Genomic DNA, 16,159 nt, shown 5'->3' on the forward strand with positions numbered 1-16,159 from the left:
TTTAACAGAATGTGACTGGCAGAATGGGTGTTGTATGTGGAGGATGAGGGCTACAGTATATATCTCAGATAGGGGGAGTGAGGCCTAAGAGGGTTTTATAAATAAGCATCAACCAGTGGGTCTTGCGATGGGTATACAGAGATGACTAGTTTACAGAGGAGTATAGAGTGCAGTGATGTGTCCTATAAGGAGCATTGGTGGCAAATCTGATGGCCGAATGGTGAAGAACATCAAGCCGCTCGAGAGCACCAATACCTGACGATCTATAAATGATGTCTGCGTAATCTAGCATGGGTAGGATGGTCATCTGAGTCAGGGTTAGTTTGGCAGCTGGGGTGAAAGAGGAGTGATTACGATAGAGGAAACCAAGTCAAGATTTAACTTTAGCCTGCAGCTTTGATATGTGCTGAGAGAAGGACAGTGTGCCGTCTAGTCATACTCCCAAGTACTTGTATGAGGTGACTACCTCAAGCTCTAAACCCTCAGAGGTAATAATTACACCGGTGGGGAGAGGGGTATTCTTCTTACCAAACCACATAACCAGCAGCACAACATTGCTTAGAATCAAGGGCAAAGGCGACATCATTGAGAACCTTTTAAGGTTGCAGGGACACATCCATAACTTGAGTGGAAACCAGATTGCATACCAGAGAGAATACTATAGACATCAAGAAAGCCAGTCAGTTGATTATTGACATGTTTTTCCAACACTTTTGAAAAACAGGGCAAAATAGAAACAGCCCTATAACAGTTAGGATCAGCTTGATCTCCCCCTTTAAATAAAGGACGAACCGTGGCTGCCTTCCAAGCAATGGGAACCTCCCCAGAAAATGAGAGACAGGGTAAAAAGGTCAGAGATAGGCTTGGGGGTGATAGGGGCAGCAAGGGCCTAAACCATCTGATCCAGATCATTTTGGGGGGTCAAGTTTCAGGAGCTCCTTTAGCACCTCGGACTCAGTTTCTGCCTGCAGGGAGAAACTTTGTAGCGGGGCAGGGGAGAGGGAGAAGCATCGGGGATTGTCACATTAGAAGGGGTGGGAGATGAGGAAATGGTAGACGGGCAAGGAGGCATGGCTGAGTCAAATAGGAATCCTGACTTAATGAAGTGGTGATTAAAGAGCTCGGCCATGTGCTTCTTGTCAGTACCAACCACATCATCAACATTAAGGGACATGGGCAGCTGTGAGGAGGAGGGTTTATTCTACAGGTCTTTAACCGTTTTACAGAACTTCTTGAGGTTAGACCCACAACTAACTTTGGCCTTCAGGATATCCTGAGTGCACTTATTTCTCATTTGCCTGAACGACAGCCAGTCAGCCTGAGTATGCGTGTTCTGAGCCTTTCGCCAAATGCAATTCTTGAGGTGGAGTAACTCTGCAAGATCACAGTTGAACCAGGGGCTGTACCCGTTTTTAATTCTCATTTTCTTTATAGGGCGTGTTTGTTAACAAAACCACTGAAAATATAAAAACAGAAGGTCCAAGCGTCTTTGACAGAGGTGATGTTAAGGGAATTTGTATCAATAATGACTAATTATGTATACATTTCAATCAGGACTGACTAATCAGAATACTATTATGTTACTGTATATGTATGAATTTATTTTTAATCGTAGTACTGAATATAATGTGTACAAATATAATCAAGAATTAGAACAATGACTGTCTGTACCATGGTAGAAATTAATGAACTTATAGCCAGACTGGCTAGAAGGCTTATCTACACCAGCTGTCCTAGGCTCAGTCATATATCATCTTAATAGAGTGAGACGATGTGAGAACCATACAGCCATTGTACTAGAGCGGAGATGACACGGGCTGGTACTGAAACTAATGACGTCATTTTAAGTTTATAACCTGTGGTAAAATGTATAAGGAGCAGTACTCTCGTGAATAAAAGCTGCTGGTTGACTTTAAGACTGGGCTCTGTCCATTTTATACAAATAAGGGTCATACAAATCCTTATGAATTGAGAGTGTTTGATTTTAATTGGGTATTAAAACAGAGGAATTTAATTCCTGTAACAGGGGATCACGCTGATTCTATACCATTTTACAGAGGCCAGTTCATGAAGGAAGGCTTGACCATTAAAGATTTTTTATCAAGCGTCTATGACAAATCAGGACAGGTTGTTTCACTGAGCAGCAATTATGAAAGCAGGCTGTAAAAGAGTGATCACTAAGTTCATTACAGAAAACACCAGACTGATACCTATCAGGATTAGTTGTAAGTACAACATCAAGGAGAGTAGCCTTTTCTGGGTATTTGGAGTCATATCTTGTGGGATTGGTAATAATCTGAGAAAGATGTAGGGAGTCCCATTGCTTTAGGACTTGTTCAGGTGGTTTAAGCATGTCCCAGTTTAGGTCACCTAACAGGACAAATTAAAACTTAAGAGTGAGGGGCCAGGAGAGTGCTTAGGGCAGGTAGGGTACAGGCCGGTGGTGATGGAGGACGATAGCACCCAGCAACAGTCAACAAAGAGCTATTTGAAAGTTTAATGCTTAAAACCAGCAAATCAAATTGTTTGGGAACAGACTTGGTGTAGACAACCAAGCACTGAAGGTGATCCTTGGTAAAGATTGCCCCACCTTCGGGAAGATCTGTCTTGACAAAAAAGGTTATAACCAGAAAGGTTAACATCAGTATTCAAAACTCTCTTAACCACGTCTCTGTAATGATCAACACATCTGGATTGGAGTTGTGAACCCACACTTTCAATTGATCCATTTTAGGTAATAAGATTCTAGTGTTAACGTGCAGAAAATCCAGGCTTTTTACGGGAGCAGAAATCAGTGAAGCAGATGTCAGAGTACAAGTCAGAGTACAAGTCAGAATTGGGGCTTGCAAATGTAGATGGGCCCGGATGTACATGCACATTTCCAGATAATAGTTTAATGCGCTGACGGAACGGAAGCTGATACTGTAATAACATAAACATTTACATTTACATTTAAGTCATTTAGCAGACGCTCTTAACATTTATTCTACACCGAAACAAGACCGAGACACTCAATGTGTGGTCTCGAGACCTAACTCAACACTCACATTAACTTGTTTTCTACCGACAGTTGAGATATTGGAGTGGTATGATACTGTTGAGTTAGGTCCTACTCTGGCAGCACAGTGCTTGTATTAGACTAGAGCTCCCTCCAATGGCGTAAAGGGACAACTCCTAGTAGAATACTTCTAGTTAGACTTCTGACACCTAACAGCAGAGCGGGAGAGGAGATAAGAGATGTGTGTTTAATCTCTCTAACAGGAAGAAGTCTTTATCATTCCCCATAAGGGTGGAACTGAGACACACACACACACTAATACAGGAAGCATGCCACTCCACAGCATAAACATGACCATCAGTGAGCAATCAACACAGATCTGAGGGAAGAGAATGTTCACTACTGAGAAGTGAAGGAGTTGTAAAATAAAACAAGAGGTTAATGAGGTCCTTGACTCACCCCACCCAACTTGACAAAGATAGAGAGAAGGAGGCTGACAGAGAAAGATGGAGGCTGACAGAGAAAGCAAACAGAGATAATAGTTATCCAGTCTAGAGAAAGAGACAAACCGAGCACTGAGACATAGGGAGGGAGACAGACAGAGAAAGAGAGATAGACCGACAGACAGACAGATAATTAGGTCAGTGTGTACCTGTAGAGGTCCAGTGTAGTCCCCCGGGGCTGGCTGCCAATCGCCTGCGCTTCCTGACACTGACCCCGCCCTGTGGGGTTATGTTGCACGGCGTAGAGGACAGGATGGGGGCTAAGGGTGTGGCCAGGAATGGTATTTCCCGCCCCAGTGCAGGGGTCAGGAACATGGCCTCCCTATCTAGAGGTCTACGACAGGCACAGGAAGTAGAAGACACAAGACAGGAAGTTAAAACCTGTAGACCTCTGGATTGACCAAGTACAACTTGTCTTTTTCTGGATTGACCAATTAAAACGGGTCTATTTCTGTATTTAAAAATTTATTTTAGATATTTTTTCATCCATTTTGTTTTGGGGTGGAAAGGTTCCAAAAGCATGCTAGTTAGTGGTGGTCTAGCTTGTCTGGACTGGCTGTACAATAAGCAGTTTGGACAAACCAGTAGGAATGTCAACACTATTAACCATAAAGGTATTTCAGTATATTGGTATGAATGAACAGTGTGTGCACTCCAAATGGCCCCTGTTTCCCTATATAGTGATCTTCTTTTGACCAGGGCCCAGAGGGCTCTATTAAAAGTAGTGTACTGTGTAGGAATTTAGGGTGCCATTTCAGTGACTTAGAAAACACTGCTTTTTAATTATACGAGCAGTTGACAAGCAATTAATATAGACTTAAATCCTGGTACATGATCATATAAAATAAATTGCAGACATTTCAGAACAAACTAGTTAGGATTATTCTTAAACTTCCAGCACTTACACATCTTGACTATTCCCACTTTGAAAGCCTTAGATGGCTCAAAATGGAGAAGAGAGTCGCTCAGATTAAATGGTGTCTGGTACATCAGATTGTCCACAGTATGGTCCCCAGGCACCTATGTAACTACTTTAACTTGGTACGGGGTAACCACAACTATTCCAAACTGACGCTGTTCCTTTTCGATTTAAAAGTGGTATGGGGAAAGAAACATTTTTATACTCAGCTGCCATTCTTTGGAATAATTTTCAGAAGATTTGAAAAGTATAACCTCCACGGGTAGTTTCAAGTTCACTGAAAAAAAATGGCTAAATAGTAGCATGTCTCAAAAGTAAGTCGTATTGGTACGTGGCTGAGAAGGAAATGCCTGGGATAGTATATGGTCTGCCTTATGGTGCCTGTTGTATATCATACTGTGATTGTCTTGTATATATTAGGGATTGATTGTTCTATATAATAAGGGAATGTGAGAAAGAGGAGATGTACCTGTCCATAGTTGTTTATTAGAAAAGGGAATTGTACTAAATTATCTCATGTTATGAAACAAACAACAACTGTGTCTGTCATTGTCTGTTGTCACTACAATTGCTGCCTAACCTTGTTTCATTCCCCCTTTCCCCTCCAAAAGGACCACAACGGAAATAAGCTTTTAAGCTTTATTGCATTATCCTTGATGATATTCTTAAATTGTATGTGGCGGCGTCACCGGCTGGAGGGCCGTTATGTATGTATTTTAAAAAATGGCCTAATAAATTAAATCAATCAAGGGAGAACTCACATTGAACCAGTCAAGCATGACTACATGTTAATCATCCCTTTCAATAACTTCTCCCCTGAGGTGTCAATGACCTTGGTTGAGTCCCAAATCTCACTCTATTCCCTACACGGTGCACTACTTAGGGCTCTAGTCAAAAGTAGTGCACTATAGGGAATAGGGTGCCATTAGGGACTCAAACCTCAAATCTTTTTTTTAAATTCAATCCCAATGAAAAACGATTATAACATTAGTTAGGGGAAGATGTGACATTTAATTTTCTGGTTTTCTTTTCAGAGATCTTGAGTTACACTAATAGTGCCTAATTTGCATCATGGCAGTTTGACACATGTATGCACTCACTCACACACACACACACACAACTCAACTCAACTAGCAGAAGCTAAAATATTCATGATACATCTCCTGAATGGAAAATCCACAACGAGATACATGTACAGTAGTCTATGAAACGTACAAAGCTAAATATTATGTCAATGTGTTCTCTTCTCTTAACTATTCAGCCATCTATGACGATGCCAAAGGCAATTTTTTAAGTTCCGAAAATACAATATAAACATTGCACAAGTCCTCAAATACCCAATATCCAGGTAAGTTGAATAGCCTTTCCCAAATCATTAGGAAGCTTACATAACATATTTGAGCATGAATCATTAGTCCTATCCCGAAGCATTTTGATTATTCACAGCGGAGATCGTATAGCTTTGCTCTTTACATTGGAATTCTTTGACTGTACTGCCAATAATTATAGCTGGCACACGACGATGCCAATTCTCCAATCTGCAGTCATAACCTTCTGGCCCTCTGATTATAAGCAGCGGATATTACATATCTACAACCTAGTTTTGAATATATTTCTCTATAGTACCTGACTTCAGTGACGTTGTAACTGCGGCTTCTCCATGATCCTCTATGGGTTCCTCTCTTTCTCCTCCGCACGAAAAACTCCACCAACTTCTCCCAACTCGACATAGCTCTTTACCGCAGTAACTCAACATCGACCAATTCCAAAAAACATGTTCACTTCTCTATAAATTTGTATCATTTTTTTAATCCCTCAACTTTGTACGATTGCAATCGACTTCCATGGACATCAATGTCTGCCACTCACAGCAAGATACACATACTGTGAGAGTTTACGTTGGGGTGACCAGGGGGAGGGGGGAGCTGGGTAAGGCTTGGCGACCACTCATTCAAAACTACACTGGCAACATAATCACACATCATGGCACTGAGCTGGTCCCCAGTCAAAAGCAGTGGTGTTCAAAGACCAATAAGTATCAAATGACCAGTGTGTGTGTGTGTGTGTGTGTGTGTGTGTGTGTGTGTGTGTGTGGTAACAGCCATTCAGCAGCTAAATCTGGGGAATAAAGAGTCAAGTGCTTCAAGTGTCTCAGTAGTAACTCATGGAGAAAGGCTGGTGGATTGAGCCTTTGTAATGACTGAAAGACTAAACCACACAAGACCACACTGTGGCTGTATGGGCTTTGAAACCTCCACAGACATTTGATAACACTAGAGAGAACTCGTCTCTTAAAGTGATGTGCTTTAAATGGGACATTGTAAAAAAGGCAGAAGCTTCAACAATCTTCTCAAATGCTACCACTTGACACCAAAACATGTCTGACAGACCTGGATTCAAATACTATTTTAAATCATTGCAAACACTTTAGCTGTGTTTGATTGAGCTTGCCTGTTGCAATGGAAACAATAGAAATGTCCCAAAAGTGCAAACCTCATCCAGCTGGCAGACCAAAGCAAACACTCAAAGTATTTGACATTTGTACCTAGGTCTGATGTACCTGTGTGGTGTGTCTGTCTCTCCAGTCTCGCTGCAGGTGGAGAGGTGTGCTGTAGAGGTGGAGCTTGAGGAGGAGGTAGAGCGGGTGGACTCTAGGGCCCTGGGGAGCAGCGTGGAGGGCATGCACAGCCATGTCTCCAGGTCAGAGAACTTAGAATAGCTCAGCATCTCCAAAACACTGAAAAGGGAGATAGGAACAAAAACATTTCACCCAAACTGAAAAGGTATGATGAGAATTTGGTGCGAATGCTAATGTAGGCCTATATGGAGTGACCTGAGAGATAAAAGAAGGGAGAATGGAAAAAAAAAAGAGAGAGAGAGAGAGAGAGAGAGAGAGAGAGAGAGAGGGAGAGGGGAGAGAAAAGGGAAAGAAGAGAGAGCGAGAGAGAGACAAAGACAGAGAGAGAGGGCAAAAGAGAGGAGGGACAGGGTTTTGGAGCATACCTGTCCTCCCCCACCCCTGGTATGTCATCCTTCTCGTCTGCAGCCTGGAAGACACAGGAGGTCCTGGAGTCCCGGGACAGCAGCCCACACACCTTATCAGAGTCCAGAGACATCTTCAGCCATAGCTGGAGTGGGCGAAAAGAAGTGAACCAAGAGACATTCAGTTCTATTGTCTAATTCAGCATTAAATTGATATCTGTCACTGTCTGGCTTCCCATTGAATGAACGAATGCACACACAAGGCTTTTCAGAGGGAACAGACAAAGAGAAAAGGGATCAATATATGACAGAAGTCATACCCCAAGTCATAATATGCATAATATGCAACTACTCAGCGTAGTCCTAATGAAGGTACAATGACTGAACAGTTTGGAAAGAAAACCGTGAGCTTTAAACTTCCTTAGTGAATAGTTACGCTGTAACACACACCAATCACCTAACACACAGCTAAGACTTACCGCAGTGTTTAATCAAAAAGTCTCAGAGTTCTGTGTTTACACGTCCACGACCTGGCTCCAGTGTCTCTCTGGGCCATGGCCTCAGTGGACCTGCTCTGACTTGGGGCCAAGGCCAGGCCACTGGTACTTTTCAGCTTGCATTTACATAACAATGACTGAGAACATTGGTTAACATCTTCCATGGCTAATGCTTTCTCACAAAGCAATTGTCTTGATGATACAGAGGTTGTTGATTCTGCCCTTCACAAGTGTCACAATACTGATGGAAACACAGTTTCCAAAAAAGAACACTAGAGCTTATAATAATAATAATAAGTTAGTATTATTTGGTGAGTGCTTAGATTTGTCGATATCACATATGTACAAGTGTATATGCAACTCTTCCTGAGACACCTTCGGAGAGTGGGGTCACAGCCAGGGTCTGCCATTATCATCAATTAGGGTTAAGTGCCTTGCTCAAGGGCACATAGGCATATTTTTCACCTTGTCGGCTCAGGGATTCGACCTTCCCTTTCGGGCCCAGCGCTCTAACCGCTAGGCTACCTGCCGCCTAAGCTTACAGTAGCATAATCACTGGCGACACACTGCTGCTGTGTTGGCAAAAGGCCAACAGTAGAATGATGTGACAGTAATAGTCCAAATCATTACCCACTTTCCTCCACGTGGCCAATGTTTAGGCTTGTGAGTCAGCCTGTACAGTATGGGCAACTCCCTGGTCAGCATGGAAAAAAATGCTACATCACATAATTCGAAAAGGTTTTGCTATAGCTTTGTCTTGTATGCAGCAGAAAACGTGGTAGGCTACTGCTACAAAAGCACACACGGGATCCAGTGGACTGTGTCCCCTGTTAAGATGATATTCCTGCATGCCATAAAAAAAAATATCTTCTCCTTCATTTCGACCATCTTTAATTAGCCTACTGTACTTTCCTCCATGGAACACGACATGAGCTGCTATTCAACGGGAAATTCACTTCAGCTTTACATTATTGCAGGAAAGCTTGCTAGTTGTCCCATTAATTATACCTTAACAATGTTGCAGCGAAACTACAATGTTACAGCAAAACGTAGTAATTTCAAAAGCCCCCGGGCGATTTCCAAGCAAGCTGCGGATACATTAAAATCTTTCTACTAAGCCTCATGGAGCCTAAAGTTACCATATTTGTTTCTTTCCCCTTGAAATCTCAGTTCAGAACAAAACAGATACTCTCCCGAAGCATTCCTTCGTTGTTTAGTCCCTGTTTACGTGTCTTTCCCTTTTTCTGCCTTTGTCTTGAGTTTGTTGCTACCTAGCAATACAATAGCCTACATCCCTAAAATGCAATAGCCTAGCCTAAAAAACAGGCAGAGGGTAGGCCGGATGTAGGCTAGTTCATATTTTCAAAAATACTTAGATTTTTAGGAGAACTTACCACGCAAATCCCCAGTTCGACATCATGGGGAGGTCGGACATCAGAGCGCTCGGTAGTCATCAGTTAATTAACCTATCGTCCCGGAGTGAGGATGGGCTGCAGCATCGGAAAGCCGGACACCAATCTATAGCCGAGGGAAATGGTCCACATACAATCAGATAGTTACCACAAGTCCACGTCCTGCAGTAAACAGACTATATTTGGCAACCCCTTGGCTCGTACTTTATGTCAGAAAAAGATTGAGTCAGTTACTATGCGGAGACCTTCATCATCAGTTCAAAGCAGCCGTCTGAAGGAAAAGATAACTTGGACAGGAAATATTTATGTCGTTAGGCTGTCCGCCCAAAATTGCGAGGACTGCAATTAGGCTCCATCGACGGAGCAATCTGGATAAACAGCCCATCTCATCACACATCAACGTGACCACCACATACATGAACGAGCTACATGAAAATACACTTTGAAAAGGAGTTTGATGACTGTTGGTCCAAGGCTCCTTGGAACATGGAATAGTTGTATGGAAATTATTTTTTTAAGTGTTTGATGGTATTGTTAACTACAACACCACAATAATCAACCTCTTCTTCATTCAAAACTACCACCATCATTATCAGCATCAGTAACCTCACTCACATAAATCAGTGGAAGGCTTAATCTAGCTGGATGATTTGGCACATGTAATTTCAACATGTTGTAATTTCAACATGTAATTTCAACATGGGCCTTAAGAGATTTGTTTTACACATTAACAGTGTTTGCAAATATACTCTACAAAAACAATCTGCCTACATCGAATACATAGGTTGCCTGATATTTCTCTGATGTGCACAACAGTGTGTGTTGTGAATTTTGGGATTATAAAAATACATGAATCATTCAATAAGATTCATTTCAGGGATTTGATTTCACGGAGTCCCAAATTGTACCCTATTCCCAGGAGAAATAAAGGCCTTTATAGTGCACTACTTTTGGCGAGGGCCCATATGGCTCTGGTCAAAATGTAGTTCACCATGTAGGTAATAGGGTGCCACTTGGGACAGACCCAGGGTAGGCCATCATTGTAAATAAGAATTTGTTCTTAACTGACTTGCCTAGTTAAATAAATACAAATGTAACTGCACATTTTAAAAACGTATAGTTGGCAAACTCTTGTATACTCTTCATCCATATTTTTATGTAGTAGATAGCTAAGTGTGGTTGGGCCACAGTCAGCACATTACCATGATACACATCCCACCCCTAGGGGGCAGTGGCTGCCAGGGCCAGGCATGGAAGCTCTGGTATGCATAAATCTGTGGTATTCACAGATGGGAGAGATTACCACGCTAATCATCTGAACGAGTGTGATTTACCGGCCCGCAGGGCTTTTGATTTTGAAGGCCTTGGAGTTTTTCGTATTATTTGTTGTTTGTCACCAACTGAACGACAATATAATTATCACAACTTTTTACTGTATACCTCAGAGCTCATTTATAAAGCATTTCACTGTAGCTTATACAAAGCTACAGTAGAGAGAGCTGTGTGTGTATACTGTACCCCAACATAGTGTTAGTTGTATTCTCAGATATAAGCAATGCTGTACTGTAGGCACTGTACTCAAATTACCCCCCTCCTTAATACAGGAATACAACCCACTTCTTGAATTGAAAGTTAATTGACCCTAACCCTGAATGTATGATATGTATGTGTCCCGGAAACATCTGTTTAATGCTCCCATTCTTACACAGGTCCCACCGTGTTTAATGTCAGCCAAGTGACCTGATGAGAGGGAAGGGGGAGAGGTAGAGGTTAAGAGAGACAGAGATGGTATGGAGAGAAACGGGGTGGAAAATGATAAGAGAAAAGAGATACGTTCCTGTAGATGTAAATTAACGATTGAAATAAAAGACCGAGAGAGTCAAGGTCCAAGGCAGAGGATGAAAAAGAGGGAGCCATAAAACAAGGGAGAGACTAAATGAGGAAAAATAGGGAACGTTACAAGAGCAGCTCTGGTTTCACTGGTTAGCAGTGTCTTCAGAACTCTGAAGTGAAGACAGCAGAGGAAATGTCCCTATAATTCACAGTTTCCATGGGGATTCTACCACAGCAACCAGGGATTACCTCATTTCCTGCCTCTAATGTAAATATACCATAGCCTGCAGCCTCGGAGGACAGACAGGAAGGAGTTCAGGGTCAAAGGTTACTGTGCCAAAGAGAAGCTAGTGAACAGGGTAGACTCCTCGCCAGACCAGACCACACATGGAGTGCATCCCCAAATGGCACCCTATTCCCTATAGTGCACTACTGTTGACCAATGCCCTTTAGACCCAGGTCAAACGTTGTGCACTATATAGGGAAAATGTTACAGGGAGCTGAACAGCAAACCCAAGAGCAGACTCAGACAAGGAGACTGCGATGAGGTAACCAAGGTATTTATTGAAAGACGGGGGGGGGTTGAGATTGAGTGCAGGCCAGGGGAAGCTCGGGCGGGTTGCTGGAAACCAGGTGCGGAGGCTGAGGCTGGAGTGAGAGGACAGGGTAAGCAGGTCCGGAGGGGAATCCAGGGGAGTGTAGAATCCAGGACAGACTAGCAGGACTGACAAGAAGTCGGACTGGAGACAGGGACCAGAGTCAGAGCGGGAAGAACTGTAGCGGAGAGGAAAACAGCATCAAGCAAGGGAAAACAGGCACAACAGGCTAGCAACATGGACTGAGAGATTACGATCTTTTATTTTTAAAATTTTATTTCACCTTTATTTAACCAGGTAGGCTAGTTGAGAACAAGTTCTCATTACAACTGCAACCTGGCCAAGATAAAGCAAAGCATTGTGACAAACAACGCAGAGTTACACATGGAATAAACAAACACAGTCAATAACACAATAGAATAAAAAAAGTAGAAAAAGTCTATATACAGTGTGTGCAAATGAGGTAAGATAAGGGAGGTAAGGCAATAAATAGGCCATAGTGGCAAAATACTTACAATTTAGCAATTCAACACTGGAGTGATAGATGTGCAGAAGATGCGTGTGCAAGTAGAGATACTGAGGTGCAAAGAAAAAAAAGAAAAAATAACAGTATGGGGATGAGGTAGTTGCATGGGCTATGTAAAGGTGCAATGATCTGTGAACTGCTCTGACAGCTGGTGCTTACAATTAGTGAGGGAGATATGAGTCTCCAGCTTCAGTGATTTTTGCAATTCGTTACAGTCATTGGCAGCAGAGAACTAGAAGGAAAGGCAGCCAAAGGAGGAATTGGCTTTGGGGGTGACCAGTGAAATATACCTGCTGGAGCGCGTGCTACGGGTGCGTGCTGCTATGGTGACCAGTGAGCTGAGATAAGGCAGGGCTTTACCTAGCATATTCAAAACTCTGATTCAAAACTCAAAAGGACTGACAGTATTTCTTGTTTCACTATGCTCGCCACTGGGTCTGCGTCACAAAGGGTGGGCGTCACAAACACCAGGAATATTCAACTTCAATTGCTCCACCTCCACACTCAACGCTACCCCAGAAATCACTCCTTTCAATGGTGCCCTGTTCCTAAGAGCAAGCAAGAAACAGATCGTGACCCACATGCATGGAAAAACAAAGTCCACTTCAGCTTACCTTCACCAATTTAACAGTACCCAATGTCCTTTCCACCCAACCTGATACCACATATGGATCAGCCAAAAGGTAAGGATCCACTTTCTCCAAAAATCTCACTCACGCCAGAATCATCAACATAATCCTCAGGATGAGACTGGGATCTTCACCACATCTGTCACCTCAAGTAATTCCCCCTCAACTTCACCATCTACCATATCGTTCCACGCTTTGGGAGACAAGATCTGTGCTTAATGCCTTTATGCTTTACGGCCTCCATCTTCTTCTCTTCCTGCATTCATTCTTTCTTACTACAAGAGCCAGAATGGGACCGACAATGCTTTTTCGGAGTCATGGCCCTAAGCCACAATGTACTTTCCTCCGTTTCTTTTCTGAGATCCACATGAAATCATCTTTGGAAAAGCTCTCCACATCCTCTTGTGACTAGTCTGCAGTCCTTTTCTTCTTCTTCGTCTTCTTCCCAAACGTAAACCAATAAATCTGTAATTAATTTTGCTGAGGTCTTAGTCACTCAATTTTACATCTAACAAAGATGTTTGGTTGAAAGAACGTGAAAAAATGTGCATGAAAACTAATTGTCTCTCGATGAATGAAAACAATCACTTAATTGAAGAATCCCATCCATAATTTTCCCACTCCTGCTAGAAATAGTACTGTTGACCAATCCCTGATGAAGGGGCGTAGACTTCAGCTACCAACTTTTCTTACATTTTTAGATTTTAGCATGTAAGTGCATACATTTCCACAAGAAAAAAAATGTGCGCAAGAACAGCCCAAAAAAAACCTGCCGGAAAAAAAAAAAAAAAAGCCACCAAATTCTCATTATATGCACAAACTGTTTCGACTGGGAAGTATGCAACAGGCTTAAGGGATATGGTTAAACTTCCACCTAGCCATTCAGAAGGCAGGTTTTTTTTCTGTCTATTCGTGCACCAAAAAAAAAAAAATGGGGACTTATAGATGAAATGCGGACAGTCTGAGCACTGATGGTGTAACTCAGGCAGTTGTTGCCATCCTGTACCTGTCCCATAGGTGTGATGATCGGATGTACCGAAATAACAGAGAACAAGCCCGCACAAATACCCAGCGGGCCTAGTGCCCTTAAATAGCCTACAAACAAACACTAACTCAAAACAGGTGTACCCAATTAAACCAAATAAACAGAAACAAACGGAAAGGGAATCGATGGCAGCTAATAGGCCGGCGAAGACGACCGCCGAGCGCCGCCCGAACAGGAAGAGGCACCATCTTCGGCAGGATTCGTGACATCTTGATTCCTGCTTACATTCAAAAACTCAAACATGAAATACCAGTGATGCCTCAATACTACGAAGTGGTTTGATGAAGCAGATGCTAAACTACAGGACAGTTTCGCTAGCACAGACTGGAATATTTTCCAGAATTTATCTGATGACATTGAGGAGTTTACCACATCAGTTAACATCTTCATTAATAAGTGCCTTGACAACGTCATCCCCACAGTGACAGTACATGCATATCCCAACCAGAAGCTATGGATTACAGGCAACATCTGCACTGAGCTAAAGGCTAGAGCTGCCGCTTTCAAGGAGCAGGACACTGGCAGCATCATGCTGTGGGGATGTTTTTCAGTGGCAGGGACTGGGAGACTAGTCAGGATCAAGTGAAATATGAACGGAGCAAAGTACAGAGAGATCCTTGATGAAAACCTGCTCCAGAGTACTCAGGACCTCAGACTGGGGCGAAGGTTCACCTTCCAACAGGACAAGGTGGGAGTGGCTTTGGGACAAGTCTCTGTCCTTGAGTGGCCCAGCCAGAGACCGGACTTGAACCTGATCAAACATCTCTGGAGAGACCTGAAAATAGCTGTGCAGCGACGCTCCCCATCCAACCTTACAGAGCTTGAGAAGATCTGCAGAGAAGAATGGGAGAAACTCCCCAAATACAGGTGTGCCAAGCTTATAGCGTCATACCCAAGAAGACTTGAGGCTGTAATCGCTGCCAAAGGTGCTTCAACAAAGTACTGAGTAAAGGATTTGAATACTTACAATACCAGTCATGTTTGGACACACCTATTCATTCAAGGATTTTCTTTATTTTTACTATTTTCTACATTGTAAAATAACAGTGAAGACATCAAAATTATGAAATAACACATATGGAATCATGTAGTAACCAAAAAAGTGTTAAACAAATCAAATATATGTTATATTAGAGATTCTTCAACTAGCCAGCCTTTGCCTTGATGACAGCTTTGCACACACTTGGCATGCTCTCAACCATGCTCTCCTGGGGAATGCTTTTCCAACAGTCCTGAAGGAGTTCCCATGTATGCTGAGCACTTGTTGGCTGCTTTTCCTTCACTCTGCGGTCCAACTCATCCCAAACCATCTCAATTGGGTTGAGGTTGGGGGATTGTGGAGGCCAGGTCATCTGATGCAGCACTCCATCACTCTCCTTGGTCAAATAGCCCTTACACAGCCTGGAGGTGTGTATTGGGTCATTGTCCTGTTTAAAAACAAATGATAGTCCCACTAAGCGCAAACCAGATGGGATGGCGTATTGCTGCTGAATGCTGTGGTAGCCATGCTGGTTAAGTGTGCCTTGAATTCTAAATAAATTACAGACAGTGTCACCAGCAAAGCACTCCCATACCAAAACACCTCCTCCTCCATGCTTCACGGTGGGAACCACACATGCGGAGATAAGTCGCTCTGGATAAGAGCGTCTGCTAAATGACTTAAATGTAAATGTATCCGTTCAACCACTCTTCATCTCAAAAGACAAGGCATTTGGAACCAGAAATCTCAAATTTGGACTCATCAGACCAAAGGCCTGATTTACACAAGTCTAATGTCCATTGCTTGTGTTTCTTGGCCCAGGCAAGTCTCTTATTATTATTTGTGTCCTTTAGTAGTGGTTTCTTTGCAGCAATTCCACATGAAGGCCTGATTCATACAGTTTCCTCTGAACAGTTGATGTTGAGATGTGTCTGTTACTTGAACTCTGTGAAGCATTTATTTGGGCTGCAATCTGAGGTGCAGTTAACTCTAATGAACATATCCTCTGCAGCAGAGGTAACTCTGGGTCTTCCTTTCCTGTGGTGGTCCTCACGAGAGCCAGTTTCATCATAGTGCTTGATGGTTTTTGCGACTGCACTTAAAGAAACTTTCAAAGGTCTTTGTTCCGCATTGACTGACATTCATGTCTTAAAGTAATGATGGACTGTCATTTCTCTTTGCTTATTTTGAACTGTTCTTGCCATTAAATGGACTTGGTCTTTTACCAAATAGGGCTATC

The 16,159-nt window shown here is 42.7% G+C and overlaps 1 protein-coding gene across 5 annotated transcripts in view; it reads right to left on the bottom strand.

Annotated features, from left to right (window-relative positions):
- ankfn1 (ankyrin repeat and fibronectin type III domain containing 1) overlaps positions 1 to 9,700 on the bottom strand; it is a 236,824-nt gene extending 227,124 nt beyond the window's left edge. For 2 of the 5 annotated variants that reach the window (XM_052473480.1, XM_052473463.1), the window contains exons 1-5: positions 9,516 to 9,699; positions 9,294 to 9,417; positions 7,424 to 7,548; positions 6,966 to 7,157; positions 3,651 to 3,835 (exon numbers count right to left, since the gene is read on the bottom strand). In XM_052473480.1, coding sequence (XP_052329440.1) covers positions 3,651 to 3,835; positions 6,966 to 7,157; positions 7,424 to 7,548; positions 9,294 to 9,353 — 562 coding nt within the window. In that variant the 5' untranslated portion in view covers positions 9,354 to 9,417; positions 9,516 to 9,699. Of the gene's footprint in view, positions 1 to 3,650; positions 3,836 to 6,965; positions 7,158 to 7,423; positions 7,549 to 9,293; positions 9,418 to 9,515 lie in introns of all 5 variants that reach the window. The other 3 variants (XM_052473466.1, XM_052473478.1, XM_052473470.1) reach the window with 3 other exon arrangements.
- Positions 9,701 to 16,159: the final 6,459 nt, after the last annotated feature.

The sequence above is a fragment of the Oncorhynchus keta genome, chromosome 2, assembly GCF_023373465.1.
Source record: "Oncorhynchus keta strain PuntledgeMale-10-30-2019 chromosome 2, Oket_V2, whole genome shotgun sequence".
NCBI classification, from domain to species: Eukaryota; Metazoa; Chordata; class Actinopteri; order Salmoniformes; family Salmonidae; genus Oncorhynchus; species Oncorhynchus keta.